We start from the raw sequence: 12,637 nt of genomic DNA, 5'->3' as shown, positions 1-12,637 counted from the left end.
ACAGACATGAAACGTCTCTTTTGTTTTCTCCCTTCCTCTCTTTGAATTCACTGATTTGCCAGTTCCATTACCTTTTGTATCCTCCTTGCTTCCCTCAGTTCCACATTCTCCTTTGTCAGTGTCCACCAATTGTTGGTCATCCTCTCCACTGATTTTTTTTTGCAGACGCTAATCTCCACCATATTGAATGCAATGTTGTCACAGCTTTCCTCTATCATGCCCTTTTCTTAAAATTTTTGGTCTGGTTCCGCAAAATGATCAGTGAAGGATTGAATGGCAGCTAGCAGGGTGGCATTAGATATCGGTCAGACTCCATCGCACCTGTCTGCATTCTTTTGGAGGTTTTGGAGTCATTAATTGGGGGCTTTGCATTTTTAAGATATTTCTTTGGTGACAAAACAGTTAGTTCAGATGTAGTTTTAAAAACTGTCAGGTGTCTTCTCAGTCCACTATCTTGCCATACTCAGACAATTTGCTGTGATGAATGCTTTCGTGTGGTGTTCCATCTTTTGAGACCTTAACACTACAAATGTAGTAATGTGGTGACAGAAACTTTATAAACAGTCAGTCACTTACAGTTAAAGAGTAGAAAACAGGCTGCCTAAAATATTTAGCCAATTTTATTTTTAAGTCTTGTTCAACACCAGTAAAATGATTGCAGGTGTGGACAGATTTTGTTGACCATGTAGTATTTTCTTTACAGACTTAATTTGAAGCTTGTATATGCTGTTTGCGCGGCCTTTTACATCACCCCTCCTCAAGGCTATGGATAACTTCTTAACAGTGCATCCAAACAAGATGAAAACCTGTAAAAGGAATACTTTATAATTTAATACGGCATTGTGGTTTAAGGTTTGAATCTATTTAATGCTTGCCTTACTAGATATCAATAACTTCTTCAAAGAATTATCTTGGCTGCCATTCAAAAACAAGCTTTTATCTTTGTAGCAACCTGATCTGCTGAGGCAGATAAGATGGCACACCAGCGAGTCCCTTAAAACACCCTGTGGACTCAGGCTAGCAGCACAGGCCTGTAGCTTGCAGAGATTTGATTCTTCAGCTCTGGCAAAGCACTGCCAGTCAGTCCTCAAAGACCACACACCTGGAAAAGGTAAGAAATTAATGATGACTATGTTAACAGAGGCAGCAGCAGTGGTGATAAATAATAGTTACACATTCTATGGTAAAAATGAATCCTGATTGTTCAACTTTAACATTGATTTTGTGTTGTCAATAAAAGTGATATATTTTCTCATAGATAGTTGTATACATTATGTGTATTTTGGGCACTGTAGCAGAGTTTTAAAATTGAATTCTGTAGATTTGTGTTTGCATTTGTACCTGTAATTCCAGTCAGAAGAGTGGTACACTAGTTTGGTGCGCATTCTTAAAAAAGGCTTTTGATACTGCCAACCTCTGCAATTTACCAAGCAGATTACACTGTCTGGGTTTGGATGATCAGAAATGGTTTAATGCATATTTATTTGATCGATCAGATAAGATCTATCAGAACACAGAAACTCTGTACTGATGGTTTTCACATCAACTTCCCTTTTCATAACTAAGGAGAAACCACAATATTGAATGTTTGGTTCTATCATTATTTCATAATTATAAATATTATTGCTCAAACACAGACTTATACTATCTATTTATGCAGAACTCAAGACATGTTTAGGTCACAGTCTACTCCTCATAAATCTCTGCATAATCTCAAACTTGCAGATAAGATGAAACGTGTTTTATTCACAATAACCCACAGTTACATCCCCCTGCCATCCATACAGTAATGGTACCAGAATTGAAGTTGTCCAATTTTATAAATATCTGATCTATATATATCTTGGTCATATAGCAGTCTTACATTTAAACACAGAATCTTTTTTATATTGGGAAAAACAGTACATTTTTCTCTTAACAACAGGAAAACAATTGTGCAATTGCCCCTTAAAATCTGTGCTTGAGTATTGAAATCTCCTGCTGCTCATGTCACCTTAACAGGAGATAACGATTATACTCATTACTGTGAACTATCGCTGATCTGAGGACTGTGTACTCCATGAGTAAATATTGTATTTGGAAGTGCTGCTTTGCACTGTATAAATTGAATAAATCACAACAGACCTAAAAAAGTATCTCAAAAAATTACTTAAAAACCTTTTCAGGGTTGTCTGTGAATGTTTCTGATGCTGCATGTATGTGCACGTGAGTGACTGCCTGCAATTTTTGTCTTATCTCTGTTTTTATTTCTTTTGTTGTACTCAGTTCTCCCTTGCAAAACAGATCTTTATCTTAAGAAAGGATGAAGATAATATCTCTTTTGTCCTTTTATGCAAGGTTGTGTCTTATTTCCCGGTTGTGGCCCAAAGGAAAGATGACTCAGGGTATGCTGTTACTCCTGGTTTTGCAGACTTTTACAGGATGCACAGGTAAAGTGTCTGACATGTCGAAGTGGGACAAGTGGGTTGGTTTGTTTGTCTGCTTCCAGTTAGTAGAAGTACCCTCCCTTGCTGGAGTGTTTTTCCATTAGCTTCACATAGTTGTGCTGTCAGTCATATTAGGTGTTTCAGGAAGTTTGAGGTTCAGTTGAGAAAAAAAAAAAAAAAAAAAAGGAAATATTTCCAGCCGCTCAATAAGTGCGTTTGCATTGTCCAAGCTAGCTTGCTACATGCACAATGATAATGAAAATTAATGTGGGATCAAATCAGTATGGGGTTGACAACAAAAGTAATGTTATTTGTTTTAGGGGTAACTGTGATATTATTACTGAAATTTTATTAGTCATTTGTTACTGTACTGGTCAGTAATATTGTTACTTTGCTGTCAGACCACCAAGCATTGCAAAACAAACAAAGCAAAAACTCATATTTTAACCAGACAAATACAGGCACACAATATCCCAAGCATAGAGACTAAATCTTCTTCTCAAGTCTAAAAAACTGGCAAAAGTAATATCTCTGAATATCTCTATTCTCTGAATTTTAATGCACCTATAAAACAAAATTTTACCTTACATGCCAGCCCTGATTTCTGTTACATGCATGTAATATCTTCATTTTCAGTTTCTCAAACCTCACCACCAAGTCCTCCAGTGAGACTGGTCAACTCTACCAGCAGCTGCTCTGGCAGAGTGGAGATCTTCCACAATGGCCAGTGGGGAACGGTGTGTGATGACAGCTGGGATTTTAATGATGCTCAGGTGGTTTGTCGACAGCTGGGCTGTGGCAGGGCTGTGGAGGCACCAAGGTGGGCACATTTTGGGCAGGGCACTGGACAAATCTGGTTAGATGACCTTCAGTGTTCAGGACGTGAGTCCTTTTTACAAGACTGTCCACATGGCGGATTAGGGAACCACAACTGTGATCATAATGAAGATGCTGGTGTCATCTGTGAAGGTAAGTGTGTTTTCTACTTGGCGTACACTAAGGTAGTTATTGCTCACACATGGAAAAGAAATTAATTTAAATTTGAGTCTAGTATTATACCGTAGAGAATGGAAATTGAGGTTTCCAGCACAAAAAGCAACACACAAAATTACAGTATGTCTTTGTGTTAAGGCAATTTTCTCTGAACTAAGGGAGCTGAAGGATGAAATGTTTGAGCTATATTGGTGGAATTGAGCATTTCCTCCATCAGTTGCTACAGACATCACCCTTTGATTTCAAACAGGTACTGGCAGTACATTTTCTCCAACCTCACCTGCTTCAACACCACCAAGTGTTCCAGTGAGACTGGTCAACTCTGCCAGCAGCTGCTCTGGCAGAGTGGAGATCTTCCACAATGGCCAGTGGGGAACGGTGTGTGACGATTTGTGGAATCTGAATGACGCTCAGGTGGTTTGTCAACAGCTGGGTTGTGGCAGGGCTGTGGAGGCACCAAGATGGGCACGTTTTGGACAAGGCACTGGACCGATCTGGTTGGACAGTGTTCAGTGTTCTGGAAATGAGTCATCAATAACAGACTGTGCACATCAAGGCTTTGGTTCCCACAACTGTGCTCATTCTGAGGATGCCAGTGTAATTTGTGAAGGTAAATTTGTTATTTCATTTTAGATACAATCAAGTTGCCATTGCTTGCACATGGAGTAATCCAATTAATCTTTAACTCTATTTTACACTACAGAAGGGAAATAAAGTTCCACCACAATAAGCCAAACACACAGCATTACCTTTAACCAAGTTAAGATTAGTGCTAAAGAATGAAATGATTAAGTGCACCCAGGACTGGGCTATATTTATAGTAAATCAACATTGTGATATGAGATGAGATATCATCTTTAAATCTGGATATTGTAATATATGTTTAGCCTTTTCCTGGTTAAAGGGTGCTTTGCAGTAAAGGGATATAATTTTCTGAACTCACTAGACTGTTCTAGCTGCTCTATTATTTCTCTTTACCCACATAGTCATTATATCCACATTACTAATGGTTATTTATCAAAAATCTCATTGGGTAAATATTTTATGAAAGCACCAATAACTAACCCTATGATATCATCGCAATATCGATATCGAGGTATGTAGTCAAAAATATTGTGATTTTAATCTTCTCCTCATCACCTAGCCCTAAGTCAACATATTATCATGCAACAGTGTGTATGATGTTCTACGAATTAGCGCCCCACAAATGACGTTACGTACTTAACGTAAAGTTACATACTTAACGTAAAATTACGTACTTAACATAAAGTTATGGAGGTTAGGTTTAGGCAAGTAAAATTACTGTAGCTAGGTTTAGGAAAGGAAATATGGTGATGACTTACCTTAAAATGACTCAGAGTTTACACAGTTCCAAACACCTGTCTCCAAGGGTCTCCACTGTTATGTAATCGCAGCCTTCCTAAATATGTGGGCTATGCACTAATTACTGGCTCATAATTACGTGAGATATGTACAAATTTTGGTGCATTACTTTTAACAGGAAAACATACAAACAGTGCATGAGAACTGCCTGCCTAAGGACACCTATACTGTTGAAACAGAGCTTTTTGTCCTTACTGGTGGTGGCATAGCAGCCTACTGTTGCCATCTGGGCTCACCAATTTTTCTTTTATTGTAACCAGAAAGTTACAGTACAGTTTCTACAACCACTCCTGCTCCAACACACAGTTCTCCAGTGAGACTCGTCAACTCTAACAGCAGCTGCTCTGGCACCGTGGAAATACACTACAATGGACGCTGGGGAACAGTATGTGATGACATCTGGGGACTGGCTCATGCTCAGGTGGTTTGTCGACAGCTGGGCTGTGGCAGGGCTGTGGCAGCACCAAGAAGTGCACATTTTGGACCAGGCACTGGACCAATCTGGTTGGATAATGTTAATTGTTCAGGAAATGAGTACTTACTGACAGACTGTGCACATCAAGACATAGGATTACACAATTGTGTCCATGACGAGGATGCTGGGGTCATCTGCGAAGGTAACTGTTTAGGGTATGCATACTTTGAAATAATACATAGTCAGAGCTCTTAGCTTTTGAATTTTGGGCCAGCTGTTCCCCTTGCCTCCAATCTTTACGCTGAGCTTACCTAAAATTATGTAATTCATTATTTCATGCCAGTCTGACCTGAAATATTGAATCAAAACAATATTTGAGTCATCCTCCAAGTGGTATGTACGTTCATTGAGATTTTTCTTTGACCTCAAGCAGACATCAACAGCACAATGTCTGCAACCTCACCTGCGCCAACACCAACACCAAGTTTACCACTGAGACTGGTCCACCCCAACAGCCGCTGCTCTGGCAGAGTGGAGATCTTCTACTACGGCCAGTGGGGAACAGTGTGTGACGACAGCTGGGGACTGGCTCATGCTCAGGTGGTTTGTCGACAGTTGGGCTGTGGCAGGGCTGTGGAGGCAACACAAAGGGCACGTTTTGGACAAGGCACTGGACCAATCTTGTTGGACAATGTTCAGTGTTCAGGTAATGAGACATTAATAACACACTGTACACATCAAGGCTTTGGATCCCACAACTGTCATCATGGCGAGGATGCTGGTGTCATCTGTGAAGGTAAGTGTTTTTTTCTGCCTTAAGTTTTTAATTTTCTCTGAACTGAACTGAAATGATTGAGTACAGCTGGTGGAATAGAGCTTTTAGTCTCTCAGTTGCTATGTGAGTTTACACTGATTCTCCTTTGACCTCAAATAGATGCCAACAGTACATTTTCTTCAAGTACACCTGCTCCAACACCAAGTGTTCCAGTGAGACTGGTCAACTCTAACAGCCGCTGCTCTGGCAGAGTGGAGATCTTCCACAATGGCCAGTGGGGGGCGGTGTGTGACGACAGCTGGGGACTGAATGAAGCCCAGGTGGTTTGTCGACAGCTGGGCTGTGGCAGGGCTGTGGAGGCACCACAAAGGGCACGTTTTGGACAAGGCACTGGACCAATCTGGTTGGACAGTGTTCAGTGTTCTGGAAATGAGTCATCAATAACAGACTGTGAACTTCAAGTATTTGGGTCCCACAACTGTTATCATATAGAGGATGCTAGTGTAATTTGTGAAGGTAAATGTTTATGCATGTTTGAAGTACTCAAGTCATCATTTTAACTTTTTTGTTGTAATATTTTGAAATCATACAGCAAATTTAAGAGGGGTTCTTCTTTTTTGTCCCACGTTTTTAGACCATCAACCTCTACTCCAGGCAGCTCAGCTTGTTTGCTCCCCTAATCAGCTTGAAGTTGGTGTGCGACTGGACAGCCTGCTGTCAGCTGGTTTGAGCGCATACTCTGGTCAGCTGGCAGCCCCTTACTGTACAGACTACAGAATGCATGGTAATACTGTGTGGTACCAAGTGGCACGTCAGGCTGGCATCTGCGGAACTGTACTTACGGTGAAAATTGATTACTTTTATACAGCTTTATTATTTGTTAATTCATTCATTCGTTCATTCATCTTCTAACCGCTTCATCCTCTTGAGGGTCGCGGGGGGGCTGGAGCCTATCCCAGCTGACATCGGGCCAGAGGCAGGGTACACCCTGGACAGGTTGCCAGACTATCACAGGGCTGACACATAGAGACAAACAACCATTCACGCTCACATTCACACCTACGGACAATTTAGAGTTATCAATTAACCTAGTCCCCAATCTGCATGTCTTTGGACTGTGGGAGGAAGCTGGAGTGCCCGGAGAGAACCCACGCTGACACGGGGAGAACATGCAGGCAACCCTCTTGCTGTGAGGCAACAGTGCCAACCACCACACCACCGTGCCGCCCTATTTGTTAATTCTATTCTGTTTATTCTGTTAAACTCCCTTCTCTTCAGCTTCAATTAATTTGTTTGCTATGTATAATAGGGCTAAAGGGAACAAATAATTTCAGTTTTGATCCATCTTTTTGATACATTTTTTTAATTATCCAGAAATTGTTTGGTCTACAAAATGTCCAAACAGAGTGTATGCCTCTACAAATTTATGAAAGCCCAAGGAAAAATTTCTAAATGTCTTATTTTATGCAACTAATGGTCCAAAACCCAAAGATATTTGGGCTGAAATTATATTTATAACTGTCACAGCATGATTCTACTAAACATAAAGTCATGTTTAAAACAACGGAAAAGCCGGATTTAAGGGAGAATGCCAAAGCAAATTCTGTGTTGGTTGCAATTGGCTGAAGAAGGGATAGAGGAAGTTGGTGTTTGTTAAGTTGGGTAAGTTAAGTTGATTTCTTGCTGAAATCATTATCACCCGTAGTCTAAGGTTGGACTGCTGCGAGACTGTGTTTACAACTGCAAAGCACAGTCTGTTTTCATGAAAACAGGAGAGGATGGATGAACCATGGATGGATGAAGGATGGATGTGTAAAATAATGGACGTAGCTACTGTTATATTACCCACTAGTTTGTGGAATCCTGTTTTGAAGCCTGAAGTTTGGCACTTTAGCCGTCGCCATCTTGGATTTTTGGAGCCAGAAGTGACCATATTTCCATGAGAGGGTGGAGCTAACCCCAACACTCGCCTCTAGCTTGGTTAGGTCAGTTAATTTAGCATACAGACATAGTTAACTGTTATAATGCTAATGCTGATTTTCGTAAGCAAAAAACAGGCTTAAAACAATTAAAACAAAATGTACCCCAAAAACTACATCCAAATTGTTAGAGGGTCTTTTAGTATAACCAATCGCTGAACAATAAACCTAACAATAAACTTCAATGAAGTGAAAATATACTGAAGGAGTGGCAACTACAGCTAAGCCCATACCTTGTGAATCTGGGGTAACTTCATAGTTACTTTACCTAAGCAATGTTGTAGCTGTGGTCACCACCCCCTGTGGCTCAGTGTGGCCATGCTCGTAATTATGCGTAACTTTAAGCCTTAATAACATTAAAACAATTTAATTATATAAAAATTCACCCCCTGTACAGTTATCATTAATGGGAAATTAGCTGTAAAGACCAAAACCGCTTTTTTTTACCTTGCTGTGAACATGTACAATTCAGCTGTAAAGTTCGGCATTTTAACATGGGGGTCTATGGAGACGCTTTTGAAGCCAGCCTCAAGTAGCAAGTTGAGGAGCTGCAGTTTTTGATACCTCCATTTTGGCTTTATTTTTCAGCCCCAGAGATTCTTGCTTGGGTATAGGCTGGCATGACAAGTGATAAAAGGGGTGGCTGAGGTGTGGCCGTACCCCATAGTGTTCATTCAAGCGACAGCAAATGTGTTTGTTCGTGAGGAAGACAGAAACTACTTGTTGTAACTATATATTGTATTATAATCATTGACTCCAACTCTCCAACTTTAACTGTTATTAAACCCGTCTTTCATACAGTATGAAAGGTTTCCCAAAGGTTTTCAGTTACTTGCTGGCTGCACTGCAGCATGTAACTAAAGGCCTTATTCAATAACTATAGGCATTATTCAGCTGACTGATCATCCTTTCTCTTTCAGACCAACACCACCCATGCCATTTACTCCAACTCTTTGTTTTTATACCCTCTGAGCAATGATACCTTGGGTTTACCTGAGATTATTCCATTCACCTGTGCCTATCCCTTGGAAACCAAAACCAGCCTAAACACTGAAATCAGACCACACCTGTGAGTCTTCTATTTCATTCCTTGACTATAACAACACGTTTAATAGATGTACATCACTGGAGGGGTGAAACACATCTCTGATTGTTTTTCTTTCTTAACAGCCCTGGGTATGGCCTCATGGGGTCAGGTTCCAGACCCATAGCCAACATGGATCTGTTCCGAGACTCCAACTTTTCGAACAGCTACCCAGGGGGCCAGGTCATCCTGCCAGTGGGCTCTGCACTGCATGTGCAAGTGTTTGTGCCTGAGAATGATCCAAGCTTTGCAGTTGTTTTGGAGGACTGCTATATCACTTACTCCTCAAACCTTGATGATCCCATGCGATACTATCTCATCCATTATGGGTATGTGTCTCTCCAGATTTAAACTGAACAAAAATGTAAACACACTTTTGTTCATTCTCCAATTTTTCACAGGTTAAAGTTAAAGATCTAAGACTTTTTATGCACTCAATAGACATGTTTCTCTCAAATTTTTGGTTGCTAATTTGTTGAGGACCCATGTTGGTGAGCACTTCTCCTTTTCCAAGATCATTTTCCACCAACAGTTGTGGCATAGCAAGATGCTGATTAAATAGTATCATTACTACACAACTGTGCCTTGTGATGGACACAATGAAAGGACACTCTGTGCCGTTTGATCACACAACACAATGCTGCAGATGTCACAAGTTTTGAGAGAACATGCCATCGGCAGGCTGACTGCAGGAATGTCCACCAGAGCTGTTGCTTGTGAACTGAATGTTTATTTCACTACCACAAGATGCCTTCAAAGTCATTTCTGTGAATATGGCAGTACATCCAACCGGCCTCACAACCGCAAAATTTGGTAACTGCTGTTTTGTTTAGACCCTGGTGAGGATGACTAGCATGCAGATGAGCTTCCCTGAGATGGTTTCTCATGGTTTATGCAGAAATTCTTTGGTTGTGCAAACCAGTTATTGCATCCACTGTGTGGGTGGCTGGTCTCAGATGATCTGTCCTGAGATGGTGTGGTTACATGTGCTCTGCAGTTGTGTGGCTGTTTGATTATCCTGCCAAATTAATAGAAACGACAGTGGAGACTATTATGGTAGTGAAATGAACATTCAGTTTACAACCAACAGCTCTGGTGGACATTCCTGCTGTCAGCAGGCCAATGGCATGCTATCTCAAAATTTGTGACATCTGTGGCATTGTTTTGTGAGATCAAACTACACATTTTAGAGTGGCCTTTTACTGTGACCGTCCCAAGGCACACCTGTGTTGTACTTATGCTGTCTAATCAGCCTCTTGATATGCAACACCTGTCAGGTGGATGGATTTTCTTGGAAAAAGACAAGTGCTCACTAGCAAATTTGAGAGAAATATATCTATTGTGTGCATAAAAAAGTCTTAGATCTTAAATTTAACCTGGAAAAAATTGGAAGCAAAAACAAAAGTGTAGTATTTAAATTTTTGTTTAAAAAGATAGACAAGAATCAAAAATATAAAATCAGTGCTGATTTGTTATGGTCCTAATGACTGTCTGACATCATTGCCAGGTGTCCTACTGACTCTCGTCGTGTGTCGATGGTTGAGAATGGCCTGTCCCTCTATGCTCGTTTTTGTGCCCTGCTCTTCCCTATCCGGGGTGGCAACCCATATGTCTTCTTACACTGCAGAGTACGCCTGTGTGATAAGAGGAGCCAAAACTGTGTTCCAGTGAGTCAGATACTCATCCTCTCACTCAGTCAAAATAATCAATCGGCAATCAATGCTTTTATACCCAAACACTGGGTATAGGTCTCTTATCACTCTAATCCTCCTCTCACCTTACAGCGCTGCAGAGGAAGGACATATCGCTCTGTTGACTACTCAGCTCAGCTCGATCCCGTCACCGTTGGACCAATCATCTGTGAGTACAAAATACAGTCTGGTATCTGAGCTGAAGTCTCAACACTGTGAACTGTATGGAAGTTATAACCATCTATTCTTTTCCTCTCATTCTGATCTTTAGGGAAGAACTGACATCTTAATGGAACAAACTGTTAAACACTGCCAAGTGATGCACACACATTTTGATGATATTTTTATTTTAGATGTTGCATGATTTAGACTTGATCACTGATATAATTTCTGTTACTACATTATGTAGGCTTTGATCAATGGTGGCTGTCTTTTAGCTCGTTAGCAGCAACACTTTTGCATGTCTTGACCTGTATTATTCTATAATAAAAATGGTACACCAATTTAAGTATGCATTAACGAAACCCCGAGTTGTAATAAAGATTCGTGAGTAAATATGAGTCTGCCTGTTCTAAATAAAGAAATGGCAAAAAAAAAAAAAAAAAAAAAATCTCTTGATTATGTTCAATCAGTGCAGTTAATAAAAACACCTTTTCAAAAGTTACCAGAAGATTTACTGTGACAGTAAAGGTGATCTTTTGTTACCTGTTTGTTGGCCCTCTCATTTGTTGTCACAGAATAACTGTTTTTACAATAATATTGCTATTTGAATAAATATTATTCATCTGCACTGCAGTCATGAATACATATGAACCAATGCATCATCAAAGCATGACACAGGCAGAGCCTACCACCATGTGGACAGACAGGTGTATTGCATGCTTTGATATGATACTGGCTTTGATACCCATATTGCTCCCCAGTGTTTCCATCCAGTTTTCTGACCCAAACACATTGTGTGTATCCTTGAGGCCTAATAAACATACTGAAATGCATTTCTGTCATCAGAAATTTTTGCAAAGCAATTTTTACCAGAATTTAAATACATAGCTAATCCTCAGGGTTAGTGTTATTCCTTCAGTTTTTCAGTACGACTTTTGGGGCCCTTTGACTATGAAATGCTAAGTTAATAACAGCTACTTCACCCAAAGGCTCTGGCTTAGGGGGCCGCTGAGTCCATGTTCCCCTGGGCCCTTGGGCCTGTTCGTTAATCCACCCATGGAAAGAACCAGGTATTCTAACGCAGCTGATTATCTTTTGTATACATTTAAGTGAGAGTTTCATGCTCATCCAAGCTTTGGAACCATTCCAATCGTCAACCACATAAGGTGATGCAGAAAATTAATCAGACCTACTTCTGCTGTCATGTTTAAGTCTATTTATCCATAAATTTGTGTTTCCCCTTCCCTTAACCTGCTACCAACCTTAGCCCTATCCACAGCAAGCTATCCCTGCAAGGTCCTAACATTGTGATACTCAACTTAGGGCCCATGGGCCAAATCTGGCCCACAATAGGATGCCAGGTGGCCAGCCAACCATCTTCTAACTCACAATGAAAATGAATTGATACACACTGGGTATTTTGTTTGTGCTTTTAATGTAAGTTAGGTGCCTAAGGGCATAAAAAGCATCAAAATAAAACTTGTTTATTAAAAAAAAAAAAGGATCCCACGACAGGAGTCCAGGCTAAGCCCTAAATTTCCTCCTGCCATTTTTACTAAAAATGTAAAGCAAGTTGAGTATCCCTGCAAGACCTACCCTAAGCCTTGACCCCATCAACAAAAGACTGAAATCATAAGTGACCCTAATAACTCTATTTCTGTGAAACTAAAGGCAGGACTGTGTATGGCATCATCCGCCTGCACACATGTATAGGTCCCTCAATAAAAAC

The 12,637-nt window shown here is 40.4% G+C and overlaps 1 protein-coding gene across 1 annotated transcript; it reads left to right on the top strand.

Annotated features, from left to right (window-relative positions):
- The first annotated feature begins 5,664 nt into the window (after positions 1-5,664).
- Positions 5,665-11,271, top strand: LOC125888910 (deleted in malignant brain tumors 1 protein-like). The gene is made up of 8 exons (XM_049576556.1): positions 5,665-6,017; positions 6,198-6,508; positions 6,627-6,835; positions 8,892-9,040; positions 9,142-9,384; positions 10,563-10,722; positions 10,840-10,915; positions 11,018-11,271. Exons 1-8 carry the CDS (start codon positions 5,665-5,667, stop codon positions 11,026-11,028), a joined length of 1,512 nt encoding a protein of 503 aa, XP_049432513.1. The 3' UTR covers positions 11,029-11,271.
- Positions 11,272-12,637: the final 1,366 nt, after the last annotated feature.

This window comes from Epinephelus fuscoguttatus, linkage group LG1 (genome assembly GCF_011397635.1).
Source record: "Epinephelus fuscoguttatus linkage group LG1, E.fuscoguttatus.final_Chr_v1".
Taxonomy (NCBI): domain Eukaryota; kingdom Metazoa; phylum Chordata; class Actinopteri; order Perciformes; family Serranidae; genus Epinephelus; species Epinephelus fuscoguttatus.
This window is presented reverse-complemented; position numbering and strand designations above follow the sequence as displayed.

Excerpts from the sequence above, each read along its gene's own strand:
- LOC125888910 (XM_049576556.1), top strand. The coding sequence starts at position 5,665 with ATGTCTGCAACCTCACCTGCGCCAACACCAACACCAAGTTTACCACTG. Across the intron at positions 9,041-9,141 it reads ACTGAAATCAGACCACACCT|CCCTGGGTATGGCCTCATGG; the intron begins GTGAGTCTTCTA and ends CTTTCTTAACAG. Across the intron at positions 10,723-10,839 it reads GGAGCCAAAACTGTGTTCCA|CGCTGCAGAGGAAGGACATA; the intron begins GTGAGTCAGATA and ends CTCACCTTACAG.